Source organism: Ambystoma mexicanum, chromosome 7p (assembly GCF_040938575.1).
Source record: "Ambystoma mexicanum isolate Mex_15411 chromosome 7p, UKY_AmexF1_1, whole genome shotgun sequence".
NCBI lineage: Eukaryota > Metazoa > Chordata > Amphibia > Caudata > Ambystomatidae > Ambystoma > Ambystoma mexicanum.
In genome coordinates, this window is record NC_090939.1 from 106,476,139 (window position 1) to 106,492,419 (window position 16,281).

At 46.3% G+C, this 16,281-nt stretch overlaps 1 protein-coding gene across 2 annotated transcripts in view; it reads left to right on the forward strand.

Annotated features, from left to right (window-relative positions):
- QTRT2 (queuine tRNA-ribosyltransferase accessory subunit 2) overlaps positions 1 to 16,281 on the forward strand; it is a 431,085-nt gene that overhangs the window by 75,183 nt on the left and 339,621 nt on the right. For both annotated transcript variants that reach the window (XM_069635894.1, XM_069635895.1), the window contains exon 3: positions 4,423 to 4,478. In XM_069635894.1, the coding sequence (XP_069491995.1) occupies positions 4,423 to 4,478 (56 nt within the window). The remainder of the gene's footprint in view (positions 1 to 4,422; positions 4,479 to 16,281) is intronic.

Here is a 16,281-nt window from a genome sequence, read left to right on the forward strand (position 1 = left end):
TGGCGGTCTCAGAAATTTACTTTTGTCTTCCCTTTTTTTTCTTTTCATTGGGGCGCATTCCCTTAGAGTTAGGGCAAGATAGGTATTTTTCCAAATCTATTTGTGTCATCTCGCTCAGTTTCTGAGTTGGGGATCTCATAGACGGGGACTGTATGCCCAAAAGGGATTATATGTTGGAAAAGGGGAGAATCCAGGATGGTGGGGTACTCTGTGCTCTCGCACTGGTAGGAGGTCGGTGGCTGTTTGGGGTGCGGTGGGTCGAGGGGGAGGTAGGAGGTTCTGAGGAGGGGCGAGTGCGACGGCAAGATGGGTTGGGATTGCAGAACTGTGATGGGGGACATTGGGATTGTTTCCTGGAATATCCAGGGGCTTAATAGTTTTGTCAAACGCAACAGAGTGCATACATAGCAAAGGAGTACTTATAGCTATCCAGCAAGAGACACATCTCACAGAGGCTAGACGGGCCATACTCCACGTGAAGTGGGGGGGGGGCATGTTTTTGGTTCTGCCTTTTCAGCCTACGCTAGGGGTACCCTTATATGATTGGCCCCTTCTGTACCGTTTAAGCTGCTCCAGTCCAAGTGCGATAATGTGGGCAGAATGACCATTGTGCACAGGTTCTTGGAACAGCGAGAGATCTGCATAATCAATACATATGCTCCAGACCACGATGTCCCCTCCTTTTTCAAGTACTCTGGTAGTCACATGGCAGAATACCAAAAGTAGGCCACTGATTCCGACCTGGTAACTGAGAGCGGAGGCGCTGCTTGATGGGTCGTTAAGAAGCCATATGGGGACAAAATTGAGTTCTTTGCACTAAACTCAGGGAGTGTGGATAGTGCAGGAACTCTGTGGGAATCCTTCTAGGTGGGGATGAGGGGCGAGGCGATTGGCAAGATGGGGTGGGGGCGCACGCAGGGATAGGAGAGAAGGGCAAACATTTGTTCCATCAAAGAAGAGTGTGGGGAGGAATGGAAGGCGCAAAGTGAAATAAACTCAGTCGTTAGTCGGTATTACCAGCAGTTGTATAGTGCAGGGGATGAGGGTACTGCTGCCGACATACAGGACGCCCTGTCGCATACTTCACTGCACCGTCTGGAACGGGAACAGGTTTAAATGTTGGATGCTCAGATTACTGCGGATGAACTGTTAACGGCCATAAAGTGGTTGCCTACGGATAAAACGCCAGGGGCAGACGGCCTCTTGGCAGAATAGGCAGGCACTCTAGCACCCCAACTCTTGCAAATGCCAGAGGAGGCCTTTGAGAAGGGCAACTGCCTGAATCCCTTAGGGAGTCCATAATTGTGCCAATACTAAAACCTATTAAGTCCCCAAGACTGCAAGATTTTCACAGCGCTTCTGGCAAACAGGTTGCACATTGTGATTTAGCGCCATAATACAAGATGATCAAACAGGATATGTTTCAGGTAGGAACATGTCCTGGAATTTACACATACTGCATCATGTTATAGACCATACTTGCGATGCTAGGGCAGATTATGTAGTGGCCTTGCTCGATGCGATAAGAACCTTCGACTCAATGTGGTGAGATTGGCTACACGCCTCCCTGAAACAATTTGGGATGGGACTGAGGTTTTTGAGGTGGGTAAAACTGATCCAACTGAAACCAATGGCTAGAGTCAGGACGGGGAAGCATATTTCGGACAGGTAGGAATTATGCAAAGCGACTAAGCAGGGGTCCTGCTCTCCCCCATGCTGTTCTTTTTGGCTCTGGAACCCCTGGTGGCCTTCCTTAGAGTGGACTTCAAAGAAACTGGCATACTGGTAGGGGGAAGCACACATGTGGTCTCTCTGTACGCAGACGACCTGTTACTCTATCTACAGAACCCGGTGGTTAATCTGCCACTGCCAAACATGCTGGGGGTTCTGGATGGTTTTGCGCGACTCAAGTACATCCATGAGTAGGAACAAGTCATGTTTGTTCCCTCTGCCTGGTTTAGTCAGGCTAGGGTGGGGACTCTCTGCCAAACCTAGAGTTGCAGTGGGCGGTTGACACTTTTCGGTATCTGGGGGTAGATGTTTACCACGACCCCAGGCGGGAGCACAAGATGAACACGCTACGGGCATGGAAGTGAATAGGGAGGTCCATGGAGTTCTGGTGTAAGCTTCCACTGTTCATGATTGGCAAAGTGGAGATCCTTAAAATGATAGTGCTGCTGTGGCTTTTGTACCACTTTGTACATTTACCGTATGATATCCCCAGGCTGTTTTTTCACAGGCTTGATACGTCTGTGCTATTGCAGTTAGGGTGGAGACTCTGGAACAGATTGTGGACACTGATTGCGAGGGAGAGACTGAGGCGAGGTTTGCTGTTTCAGATGACATTGGGAGCCAAACGGGATTATCACCTTGGGGCATTTTGGCAAGCTTCCCGGAGCTGGAGGAACAGTACGGCCTCCCTAGAGGTCACTTCTTAACACATCACAGGGTGATCGGGGCAGCGGAAGCCTAGTGGCTGGAATTCTGGCAAGGCATGGAGGAGTACACGGTTCTGGACTCTATGATTTGCCGGAGGGTGTTCATGTGATCTCTAGGCTCTTCGATATGTTACTGGGCACGCTTACAACGTCGGAGCTCAGGGTATGGTCCCAGTGGGAAGAAGATGTAGGCCGAGAATTCATGGAGGGAGAGTGGGCTAGGGTGCGGCTATGTATGTGGAGGGTGTCTGAAAACCGCTAGACTGAAAATTATGCAATTATATGTCACACATATGGCATATCTGACCCCACAGGCAATCTCATGATTCCTGGGTGCAGGAGAGCAGAGATGCCCCAGTTGTGCAAGTGAACGGGCAGGTATGCTGCATATGTTTTGGTAATGTCCAGTGATCAGGACTTTCTGGCAAGAGGTTGCGTGTAAGGTGATGTCAGGGGGGTTCAACATACATGACTGGACACCTGAGGTATGCTTATTGGGCATGATTCCTCGTAGGCGAGAGGAGTCGCACCTTACTAGGATGAAAGATCTTAAATGTATTTGGGCAAAGTGTAGGATAGCGATTGCATGGATGACACCTGGAAGACCCAGGATTGAGGTGTGGTATGGTGGGGGGTCTGAAGCGGTGGGCGGAGGCAAAGACAGTGATATGGCACCACACGGTGTGCAAAGGACAGTAATGTGGCTGCATGGAATATGCTGACACAGGCAATGTTTGCACCCACAGAGGATAGGCCCCATGACAGCCAGAAGGTTGGTGTGACGGTGTGACCAGATCACGGTGTACGATTGGGAAGGGTGTTAGCGGCATCAGGGCGGGAGGAGGGGCTTTGGGGGGCGGAAACCTGGGCTAAGCATGCTAGGGCTTAGGTTCATTGTTTATTTGTTGCAGTCCTTGGTCTGGGTTCAGTTAGGGGGCCAGTGGCATACTTGGACTGTAATGGAATCAGTTGCTGGCTTTGAAGCATGCACATGATGGGAATATTACAAGAGTGGACATTTCTCAGAAGGGAGGCATGGGACGTGGGTCGAACATTGTTATTTTCGCAATTAATACCATGATGCGAGGTATGCCACTGTACGGCCATTCTTTGTGTTTTACTTTTTCTTTTGGGTTCTTTGTTGTTGGAAATAATAATGAAGTTTAAAAAAACAAAAAAAGGTTGCTGGCTATTGTTGATTGGTTTTTATTAAATTGCCCTTTCACATTGATGCTTGTCACGTAGGCTGAGTCCTAGGGGAACACATTGGGGGACTGAGGTAAGGGGGCATGGTGCATCCCTTTTATACAGCGAACAATGTCCCCTCATTGTCGAGGAGTGGCGGGGCTGAATGCGAGGGAGTCGAGACTTTCTAGCGGCACTACGCCCCTGTTGAAAACATTTTCCAGCAGCTAACGCTGGATAAACATCTGTCAAGACGAGGAAAATGTGGGAGAAGAATCCATGCAAAGAACATAACTCAAGTAATTTCTCCTTCTCACTGGCGCATAATCTGGAATTGAGCATGCCATATACTTTTGAGAGCACGTTTTATTCATTTTTCAGACTATGAAGGACTCTGTCTTTACGAAGTCAGATTCTTTAGTCAAACTTGGTCCTCTGCTCTAATTTCTAAATTCTGATCCAGATGTTCATTTGCAGCAAAAGTCAGATCACCTCTTTTGACTATGCTGTATCCTCCAGTAGCATTTCTCTTTTTCTCTCTTTGGGAACAGCGGCTGGGCCAAATATGAGGACGTGGGATGGTCTTCCCTCCTGGTGTTGGTTGAGTGTAAACCCTGTTGGATTTAATGTAATCCATGTGCTTGATGGGTGTTGGATTTAATATCCCTGTGCTTGATAGGTGTTGGATTTAATGTAATCCCTGTGCCTGATAGGTGCTGGATTTAATGTAATCCCTGTGCGTGATGCTGTGTCCCTGTAGATTAGACTGATTTGCTGTTTTTTCTATTCTTACTCACAGGGCAGAGCACCATGAAGTACTTGAAGAATACAAAGAAGGGATTGGAAAATTTGCAGGTGATGGATTGTCTTTTTTGGCACGCGTGATTTCTACATGTGCTATGCATTGCCAGCTCTGTTGATTGGTGTGCTCTTTTGCGCAGTGTACAGATGCCTGTACTTGGATGCAAATCACTATGGCCTTTAACACCTTCCCTAGGAAAGGTTCAGCCCCCCGCCCTTGTAATCCTTATTACCCGACCACCTGGGGAGAGCCACTGATGGGGACACCATGAGGATTGTGTCGAAATGAGGGTTCATCCCATAGAACACACTCAATCTTTGCTCGCCTAACTGCTACGGACTTCCCCCGATACACCCTCCATTAGATCTTTAACACAGTTCTGAGGTCCTGATGAGGAGATGGTTACACCCGTAGGTGCCTGTGAACAGCAATTGGAAGGTGTTAGGCCCTTTCAGGCACCCCAACACTGTCTATCACGTATGTTTCATGCACCGCTGGTCACACTCCCTCCATCTCTCTTGCATGAAGAGGGAGGTGCAACAGACTGGAGGTGTGGCTTAGAAGACCTAATGGCAGTTTCCATCTTCAAGGGCCATGAACTGCAACTTGTGGCTCTCCAGATGGGATGGGTTACGACTCCCACGATTGACTGATCTGGAGTGGACTGATGGAAACTGTTGTCCGAAATATCTGGAGACCCAAAGGTTGCAGACCTCTGTTCTAGGGCCATATTTCTGCCCCAATGACTGACGTTAACTGTTAGGTGTTAGTCATTCTGCACAAAGCGGGTCTAATATTTGAGCCCTAGTTACCCGACATTTTATTTGCAGTGAGTTTGATTTGAATGCAAGATACATCCAATTATAGGGCACATTAAATGGCATTACCTGGAAAAACATATCTGGTTAACATAAAGCTGTCATGGGTATGTGAAAAAATAAAATGGTTCACGCGAATCTGTTGTCTTCAGGAAACTGACACATGTTGAAGCGGGGGTGCAGTTGACTTGCTCTAACTTGCTTTAAGAACTAGTAACACAGTTCACCAGATCATGTAGAATGTAGAGGTTTTGGAAAAGGTTCCAAAAGCAGTCCCGTGGGCTTGGTGCTCGGTCTTGAATTTGCCCAAGTGTGTTATTTACCATTTGCATGACCTAGTAGCGCTTTGGCACCTCGGTTAGTGCTGCAGAGCAGAGGTTGCTCTTAGATCAGCTGCAAGAGTCACGGTGAGTGTTACCATTGCCTGCATTTGTGTGCGCGGGTCATCTGTGTACTGCTTACCTTAAGGGTTTGTGTGTGCGACCGGGAGCGCGTCATTGGCCTGTGCATTATTGTAGAGGCATGGTGAGGTGACAAGATTTGGAGTTGCGCTATTTGGTTTGTGTGATGGATGTTGTGAGAGGCAAGTCGAGGGTGCTACTGTAGATTTTCAGAGTTGGGTCAGTGGTAGGGAGTCTCTCTTCACCTTCCCCTTTGAACCCGATTTCTCTATCCTGGGTATAGTCCTGCTCGATGGGATGTCTTCATGGGAAAACTACACTATTGTGTCCATGTGTGTCCCCTAGGAGAAACAGGATCTTCAATGTGAGTGGGGAAAAGATTTGAGTTTGAAGAGAGGCAGCTGACTAGAAGAACCTTTGGTGTGTGAATTCCTTTCCTCACTCTAAGCCACATTCATCTCTCATCTCAATAGGGCTTTTGGAAGTGTTCCAGAGGCTGGTGATTATGGGGTTACGTTGTGTTATCGATTTCTTTTTAGATCTTGCCAAGAAGTAGTGAGTTGCTCACTGGATTTGTTGGTTTTCTCCTGGGCCTGATGCCTTCTTTTCTCGCGACTCCGCATGTGAGATTGTATCTGCATGTCGTTCTCACGTTCTGGGTTTGTAATTTGTGTTCTTTTTTGTTTGCCTACCTATGCTAGTGAGTCCCACGCCTTAATTTCTTGGCAGAGTTGTGTGATGATACTTTTCTCATACCGCCTTAATTTTTTATTTGCGTCTGAAAACGTGTGCTTTGACACTGTTTATATTCTTTTTTTGAGTAATGTAAAACATGTAGTCGTTTTTTCTGCTTTTGATTTTTCGTCATTTTTTAAAAAAAATCCCCTTTTCAGCTCATTTTTTTAAAAATCTGTTTCTTTCTTTAGAAAGGGATCCTATGTTGTGTCTTGTTGAGTAGGTTTACTTTGGCAGCTTCATATCACTCTATTAAGGAATTGAATTGTAATAGCCCGGCTGCCCTGTTTATTATCTTGTAATTCACCTTCTTTCTGATGTCTAACCCATTGTCTCTAGTTTGCCCTCATCTACTTTATAGGCGTGTGACCGCTGTGTTTTGACAAATCCAGCGTCAGCGTTACCTACTATAACAAGCTCCTTGTTTGGTGGCAATTTTCAAATTTGATCATTTCTGGCTTTGCATTGTCATACATAATGTAATGATGTGCCCTTCTTGCCTGTTTGTGTGTGTGGGGGCAGGGGTGTCTTGTGGAGCAGACCCCTACAGAGGCTATATTTGTATTTGTATAGAGTTGTTTTTTTTATAACGTGTGAATACCGTACCCGAGTTTGGCATCTAATCGTGGATCCGGGATTTGAACCTTCATTGCTCTGAGTGGTCTTGCTTCCGAGACTAGCGCGTTGCCCCTGTGCTATCCTCCGTTCACATTCTTATGAGCGGGCGGTATAGCGAGGAACCTCTGGTTCCCTTACAACACAGTGGCCCTGGACAGGTGACTGCCATATGTCATATGTAGCTGCTACTGCCCCTTAAAAGAATCAGACTCTGAAGATTCTACAACCGTTTGTGGCCCGGTACAGTGGAAACGCAGTGCTTGGGCCGTGTGACTTTGCTGCCGCAGCTTACCAGGTTCGAATCGGCTCATGATTGGCTGGAGGAGCCACGAATGGTGGAACAGGCTGCCGGATCAGCTAGTGGATTATGGTCCTGGCATATTGCCATGTATGTGATTCTGAATTCCAAGATAACAGAGCAGCATTTTAGAGGCTTGTGCCACAGGGGTAAGAGGTGGGTAAAGTGAGGACGGGAACGCCTGGGCAGTGGCGACTCGGGTGAGTCAGCCAATCCCTTAACCAAAAAGATCTCTATACCGAGCCGCACTTCCCTACTGGAAGCCCAGACGGAAGTGGAGGAGGGAGAAAGAAAAGGACTGCCAGAAAAAGGGAGATTAGAGAGGCAGAAGAGAAACAGATGGGAAGGAGAGGGTGCTTCTGCGTTTCTTGGTGGTAGAAGGTAGATGCAATAATCAATAGGAGGTTGTGTGGTCCAATATAGTGCAGAATGATCTTGGCAAGAAAATGTCTGGAGCCCAAATTGATCACTCTATTTCCACCTCATAAATGTTCCTTCTCTTTTCAGTGTCCCTTACAATAGTGTTGTGAAAGAGCAGCACATTGTTCCATTCTCCACCTTCTGGACTTTGAGGGTGAACACTAACTTAGTAGTTGGCAGAAAACAAAATGCTGAGATTGATTTTGGGTTGGTTGCGGTTAGTTTGTGAAATCTTTAATTTACAGTGCTGCAGAAAACACAGGCAAGAATAATCGAGGCAAAGACCCCTTTCCAATTTCAAATCGTGCTCCTCCAACCACCAAGACAGCCTCTTTATGCCGTTAGTGCTCGATTACCCTTTTCTGTGAAGCCAGGCCGTCCGCAGTTCAGAAACTAAGTCTTTGCAAGATAACCTTGCAGCTGAGAGCAATGAGTACATTTAAGCTCAGTGCTCGCATGACAGCAGCTGATCTGTGTTCTTTAACATACTTTTGGCGGTGAAAGCTTTCCTCTAAATAATTGTGCTGGTGCAGCAAATTCAAAAATGTGAGTAAATGCATCATTACTAGCAAAGCTTTTCTGGTCAATTAAGATTGAATACATATCATCCAAGATGGTTTCCATTTCTCGAGTGATTTGAGGCCTCGTTTTTAAACAAAACTTTATGTCCTTAATTACATTATGTCGACTTGCATTTACATTCCGATCTACATTCATAATGTACATTTTTCCTCCGCAGGAGGAATTGAATGGGCTATCCTGACAACATTGTGGCCACTTATATTATTGCAAGAGGAGTTATCAGCTGACTAGGAAAACAAGTAGAATTAGTCAAGTGAAGGAACAAGGCATTTGATAAAGAAACCTACATTAACGGATTACTGCCACTGGGAAGGAAGTTCAGGCGTCTTGACAGAGCATGTCATTTTTCCGTGGTGCTGCTAGCAGTCTAGTCTTTGATTTCGGCTTTCAGCGCTGAATTTGCCATCTGAGCAGAGTTATAGCTCCTGCTAGACTGGTTATAAAGAATGCATGTGCTTGAGCTGAACATTGACGCTAATTTAACATATATGCAGTTAAATAGACGATTGCAGGAATGATTGCTCTTGGGCTTCTCAAACTGCAGCCAAATATGCCACTTACATTTCTATTTTGAGAAGATTAATAGTCAAGATTATAATCACTCAGCCAATCGTCTCTCTACCACTGCTCCAGAAAATGAAACGATGGTCACTGCCAGTCTGCTACTATTGGAGATCCCAAGGCAATTCCTGATACTAGTAAGGCAGCTGCCAGGTCCCATTCCCAGCGTCATGCCAGAAAATTGGGCATGCTGGGAATGCTGTCATCTGGCTGCATTCGTGGCCCCTCCAATCCCATGGTCCCACCCCCACTTCATCCCCCACCACAGGGAGGAGGCATGTGGTCAAAGACTTGGTATTCATTTGGGGTGCAGTGACCCAAGCATTAAATTGTGAGCGGGTGTGAGCTCCTTTACTTTCATCCGATAGCACACATGAACTGTACATGTGTGTTGGGATTTGATCTCCATTCGCCGCACCTGATACTCACTGCAATGTCCATTCGTTGGGCAGGCAGAATTTGACTATCTTCAATTATGGACCTTGTGGGAGCAGCTGAGCAGCCCCCCTTAAGCTGGTAGGGCTCTGCCCATTGTGCCCAAATGGATCGGGCAGTTATATGGCTCTTCTTGCAATGGTGTTCTGGAAAGTTGCCATCACTTTTGCTATATGCAGTTATATAGCCTAAACTCCCACACATTTCACCCAGCATTCCACGGAGGGCCCCATCACTTGTAATTTTAACCTTTCTACTGCGCTTTCATATACCTTTACCGTTACATAACATCAAATATGAATTGTTTTATGCACTTGTATTCCTGAACTACATTTGACCAATCCAAATTTTAATGACGATGGAACACTTGCTCCCCTATTTACCTACTACATACCCATTTACATTGCATCATTTAACTTTTACATATATCGTTTACAACTATGCTCCAGTTTAGTTGTAAATCCACGTTTAGCATCTGTCTTAATTATATTCTTGAGTTCATAAAATCTGTCAATTCTTTAATTGTTTCATCATTTATTGTGGGCTTATTATTCTTTATTTTTAGCATTGTCACATGGTTATCACCTAACCTTTCACACATTTTGCAAACATAGTTTAATTATAGACATCAAGAAAGTAACAGATAAAACAGATAGAAACTTGGATAAACGCCAAATTAATAAAATTCATTTCATGAAAGTATTCTAAAAACAGTTCATTCAAGTTGTAAAGACCTCAGATACCCTACAATGGCTGTGACTGGTGAGGTTGTGCGACCTGCTAAGCAAAGCTGCCAAAACGATTTGCAAGAGTCTACAGTACGGTGTAAAATAAAGCGATTGAATTAAACCTAACGCTTTCCCGTGAGCGCTACACAGCAAAGCGATGTTCTAACGTTTCCAATATAAAGACGGTGTTACAAAAACGACATATTGTTATCTGTGTTGCCATGGGATTGAAACCATGGAGAAACGATGTCAGAATAAGATTCCATCGAAAGCGAATGAAATTTCATTGAATAGTGGGACGAGGATAAATAGTTGAAAAAGGTGCAATCGTTTTGTCTGTTTTGTAATCTAATTTTAAGTGCTTCAGGGAGTCATAAGAATGCATAGTGTTAATTGTGGTTGCCCAATCATGTCTATAAACCATCTTTTTAACTTTATCTGGGTTTATCCGTAAGTCCTGTTAGGCAGAATCCTGTGCAGTTTCCCTTAGGGAGCACTACAGAAGATTAGGACTACAGGTGAGAGCAATAAATCCCCTTTGGTATCAGTCTGTACCACAAAAATTTAGTTGGTAGCTGTGGCTGAGCAGTCAGACTTATCTCAAGAGGGAGATGAGCAGTATTCAGGGTTTACACAATAGGCCTTCAGTACTATGCACGAGGAAACACTGACCAAAGCTTTGTATTCAAAAGTAGATATATATTTATTTTATACACTTCTACTAAAACACATTTATCACAGTTATCAAGCAAGTTAGATTAAGTCAAGGAAAAATATACACACTCCCTAGTTAAATTGTAGACCAAGTGAACCAGAGTGAAAAAGGAGCAAAACGGCACTTGAAAACCACACACAAGGGATACTCACAATTTCTCACAAGGGAGCGAAAGCACAAGTTATATAGAAATAATTTCTTACACACCCTAGCAACACTACCCTTAAGTTTGTGAACCAGAGTAAGCAAGACAGTGCATCAGTATAGGCAATACTTAAATGAAAACTGAGCAAAATGGCATTTCACAAGGTTTAGAAAGGGGAAGAAAAGGGTAGTTATAAAAAGTAGGTGCAGCAACACAAGTCTAGTTGAGAATCAATCTAAAGAAGGCAGGTCTAACAAATGTAGCCAGAGTCAGTAGGCCTGTGCCAGAGTCAGTGGTACAGGGCAAGGGCCCAGGAGAAAAATGCTCTTGTAGCTGCAGTCAAGTCTTTGGTTAACGATTTTGAAAAGGTGGATGCAGAAGGTGAAAGACAATGTTAAGAGAGAGGGGCGGCCAACTCAACAGGCAGGTCAAGGATTTAAAACCCCTTTAGTGCTACCGCGAAGAAAGGGTGGCCTGGCGGAACAATGTACTTTTAAATTGAAGAAGTGGCTCCTGCGGTAGCAGTAGTTACTGCAGTTCGGGGGAATCCAGCAGAGGAAGAGAGGCTCTTGTCGTGGAGGAAGGTTCGAGTGACTGCACTACTCAGGGATGAAACCAGCCGCGGTGCTGCCCGACGAATAAAAGGTACGCTCCTTTAAATCGCGATCCGGGTGGACTGGTGCCTGGCCATCCGGCCTCAGAGTACAGGGTACAGGAGATTCGACCAAGGCAGGCCCGGGAAGGTGATTGGCAAACTGGTTGGCCCCACCAGCTCAAGGGAAGAAGGCTCTTGCAGATGAAGATCTTCTCTCGTCGTGTGGAGAAAAATGGTGAGCCGCTGCAGCAGGGCTTCACCGGTGGGTCAGTCGTTGCAGATGTCCTTGGCTTCTCTTCTCTTTGGCTTCTCAGTTCCAGTGGCGACATCTTGCTCTTCCAGTCCTCAGGACCCTGCTTTTATGCAAAAAGATCCCCATTGATACAGCCTAGCTGTCACTCACACAGTGGAGTGGTGATCTTGGCGGGAGACCCTCCAGCCTTTCAGGATAGAGTGCGATATGGGTTGCGGAGGCAACCCTGTCCAAGGGTCCTACTCCCTCTCCCACACAATGGACCCACCCCATACTCAGTGGCGCCGAAAGGAAAGCTTCTTGGCAGAAGCCGGCCAAACGAACAAACAAAGGATCCCCAACCTGGGTTAGGAGTTTAGAGAAAGACACGAGAAAGAAGCTATATTAAAGTTCTGGCAAATAAAACCTACCAGAGCAAAGTAAATATTAAAATGCACCGGCGCTATGTTAGAGGCTGTCAGAAAATGTTGTAGCCTCGAACAATGGGAAAATCCCATAGGAAAATATTTGCGTTTGAATATTTATGGTAGTAACCACTGCCACCAGCCAGAAACATTTCAGAGAGGGACTGTACGGTACCCTCTCGAAAATGAACATGAGTGAAAAACTATTAACCCTTTCCAGTACTTCCATAGTAAGATGGGATGTACTGGTTTAGTTCATAAAAATTGACTAGTAAAGTCAATTGGGACTTTACATTCCCTGGGAGACAGTAGTCAGTCCCAGGGTATGGAGTCTGTTTGGGGGTCGGTACGACACCCCTGTGTCACTACACGGATGGTGCGGTGTAACACATGTGAATAAAGATGGTTCCTATGGGGGTGAGAAAATCCCATAGACATTAAACACAAAAATAGCCTAGAACACACATAGGACAAATGCCTAAGAGTGGGAAAAAGAGTCTCACTCTTAGCAGGAAAAAGAAAGAAAACCCTTGAAATCCAGCAAAGCTGCTGCGGGACTCTATAGGTAAGGGAAATTAGCCATAGAATGAGAATTCTCCCTAACACTGCCCCCCCCACCCCCAGACTAAGGGACAGGAGGATCTAATCCACTCCTGGATGAGTCTCTTACCTCTAGTCGGTTATAAACATCCTAGAGAGACCATCAGCATTTTGGTGGTGATATCCTGACCTGTGCTCAATGGTAAAATCAAACCCTTGTAGGCAGATTGACCATTTTAGCAGTCGTGGGTTTTCCCCTTTAATTAGCATCAACCATCTCAAGGGTTGGTGGTCTGTTTGAATGATGAAAGTAGAGCAATACAAGTATGGTCTAAACTTCTTCAAAGCCCACACAATGCCAAAACATTCTCTCTAATAGTTGCCCACCTTGTTACAGGTTCCTTCAGTTTCCTACTGATGAAGCAAACAGGGTGCTCCCTACCTTTCTCATCCAGTTGACCGAGTACTGCACCTATACCTATATTGGAAGCATCTGTTTGTACAATGAAGGGTTGGTGGTAGTCCGGAGCTCTGAGAACTGGAGTTTGACAAAGGGCTTTCTTCAGGCTTTCAAAGGCCTGATTGCACTCCTCATTCCATTTGATCTTTTTAGGGAATTTAGGAGAAGAGATTACATACAGTGGAGAAGCTATGGACCCATAGTTCTCAATGAAATTCCTGTAATACCCAGTGAGGCCTAGGAAGGCTCTCACCTGGGTTTGAGTAGAAGGGGTTGTCCAATTTTGCACAGCTTCAACCTTGCTGAGCAAAGGCCTTATTTCACCACCTCCTACCTCATGCCCAAGGTAGACCACTTTACTCTGACCAATTTGGCATTTACTTGCCTTTATGGTCAGATGGGCCTGTTCCAGAGCCTGCAAAACATATCTTAGGTGGTCAACATGTTCTTTCCAAGTAGGGCTGAACACTGCAATGTCATCCAAGTATGCCATGCAGAAGTCCTCCATCCCATTCAGAACCTGATTAACCATCCTCTGGAATGTAGCAGGTGCATCCTTTAATCCAAAAGGCATAACCATAAACTGGAATAAGCCAACTGGGGTGGAGAATGCAGTTTTCTCCTTGGCATGGTCAGTCAAGGCTATTTGCCAATAGCCTGACGTGAGATCAAATGTGCTGAGGAACTTGGCTGAACCAAGTCTATCCACCAGCTCATCTGTCCTTGGCAAAGGATGGGCATCCGTCTTAGTGACTGCATTTAGGGCTCTATAGTCCACACAGAATCTTAACTCCTTGGATCCTGCCTTTGGTACTAACACAACTGGGCTAGACCATGGACTAGTAGAGGGCTCTATTACCCCGATATCAAGCATCTTGTTGATGTCATGATGCCCGCTCCCGGGGAGCCGGTTCAAGCCCTGCGTCCCCGAAAGCGGACATCCAGTCCCCAAGGAAGGACCCAGCAACCCCATATAGGGGCCCTTTGGACAGTGTCCTGGCACCTATGGCGCCAGGCTCATAAAAGACACCAGTCCTGGCGCCATAGGCGCCAGGCTCATTATGAGAGTGCTTGGGTGCACTTACCTGATGCAGACCATGCTGCAGGATCCCGGCCTCCTTGGGGCCTGAAAGGAACTACTTTACCTGTGGGACTAATTTACCATCCGGGCGTGGTCGGGGAAGGATACATACCTGATTGGAGGAAGGATACATACTTGGAACTTCTTCCAAGGCTATTTAAACCCCACCCGAACAGCCACACTTGCTTCGCGTTGTTCTGCATCTAGCAGCTGGACGCTCACCGTGTCTGCTCCTGCATCCTGACTTCTGCCACGCCTGCCACCATCCTGGATCACCTGCAAAGGAAGAGACGAAGAGAACAGAAGAAGGAAAAGTCCTTACCTGCTAAATCCGCATCCCGGAGACATCTCGCCGACAATCCTGAAAAGGAAGACTTTAATGTAAAAGCTCATTGCGTCGATCGCTGCAGCGCCGCATTCCACTCACCTTTACAGGGCGCCTCCATGTTCAGCAGCGATCATCCGGATTCGCAGTCACGCCCCAGCGCCTAGGGAGAAAAAGACCAGAACAAAAGGTGAGAGAGAGAAGGGAATAAGGAAAGCTAAATCTCCATGTTAAGACTTACCTGTTGATTCATTCCCTCTTCATTTCGAGTCCGCGCCGCATCCTGGCATTTCGGACCCCGGCCCCTAAGGGGAAAAAGAGACATCAGCGTTAATGAGCGAATGAAAAGACATTACCAAAAAACGCTCATTAAAGACTTACCTGATTTCTACAAGGATTTCACCTCTCATCTCGGGTCGGTGCCTGTTCCCCGGCATTCCGTACCCCAGCCCCTATGGGGAAAAAGACACTAGCATTAGTACATTAATGCATGGACACAAGGGGAACCTCTTATCAAAAAACTTACCTGGAAGCCAAGCAAGTTTGGTTCTCACCAACCGAAAATCCAGTGAAGTAATTGGATACCAACGCGCCCCTGCATTAGAAGCAGGATGGAGAGCTCGTCCTTCCAGACCCTAAGGTGAGACGCTACGAGAAATCACAGAAGGGTTTCGAGGAGGGTGAGAGGGGAAAGTGGGAGGCAGATTGCATTACCCCGCAGACAGTTAATCCCCTATTTTCGCCTACAGAAGGATACTTCTGCGAGCCAGACAAGCCAGATTTGGGGGCCCGGTCCAGTCCGTCTTCCGAACCCTGCGCATCACCTTAGAAGAGGTCACAGCAGCGCGAACCAGCCCAGCGCCTCTGTGGGAGTCAGGTGAGCGTAACAGTTGACCTCTCCTTTGATGTGGGTTCTTACATTTTCTGACATCCTGTAGCCCCTGCTTTTGACAGGTAAACAGTCACCAGTATGGATATCATGCTGGCCCCAAGGGGTCAAGCCTGGTGCTAGAGAAAAAAGGGAGGCAAATTGATTTAACAAAACTTTGCACTACTCCTGTTGCTCATGTGTCAGATTAGAAGAGAGATTAACTCCTTCTATTTTCTCATCTAAAGGTTTGCCTTTGAGGAGGTCAGGTAGAGGTTCACTCTCCTCCTCCTCTTGAGCTGAAGCTAGAAGCTGAGCTCCCAGTTCTGGTCTCGAGACATAAGCTTTTATACGGTTGGTGTGAAAGATTCTAGGAGCCCCATTAGGATTGCCTAATTCCACCAGATAGTTCACCTCTCCAAGTTTTCCCACAACCCTGAAGGGTCCCATCCATTTGTCCTGCAAGGCCCTCTGCCTTGTTGGGATCATAACAAGAACTAGCTGGTCTTGAGCGAACTCAACCATGTTGGCCTTCTGGTCATGCCAAGGTTTGACCAGAGCCTGGCCAACTTTCAAATCATCACTTGCCTCAGCCATCATGTGTGACATTCTCCTCCGGAGTCCTATCACATAGTCAGTGACTCTGACTGGTGTGGAGGAAGGAGCACTCTCCAACCCCTCCTTGATCAGGGCTAATGGAACTCTGACCGGATGGCCATAGAGAAGTTCGAAGGGACTGTAACACACTCCCTCCTGAGGGACTTCTCTATATGCAAAGAGAAGGCATGGCAGTAGGAGATCCCACTTTTTCTTAAGGGGATCCTCTAAAGCTCCTATCATGCTCTTCATGGTTCTGTTAAACCTTTCTACCAAC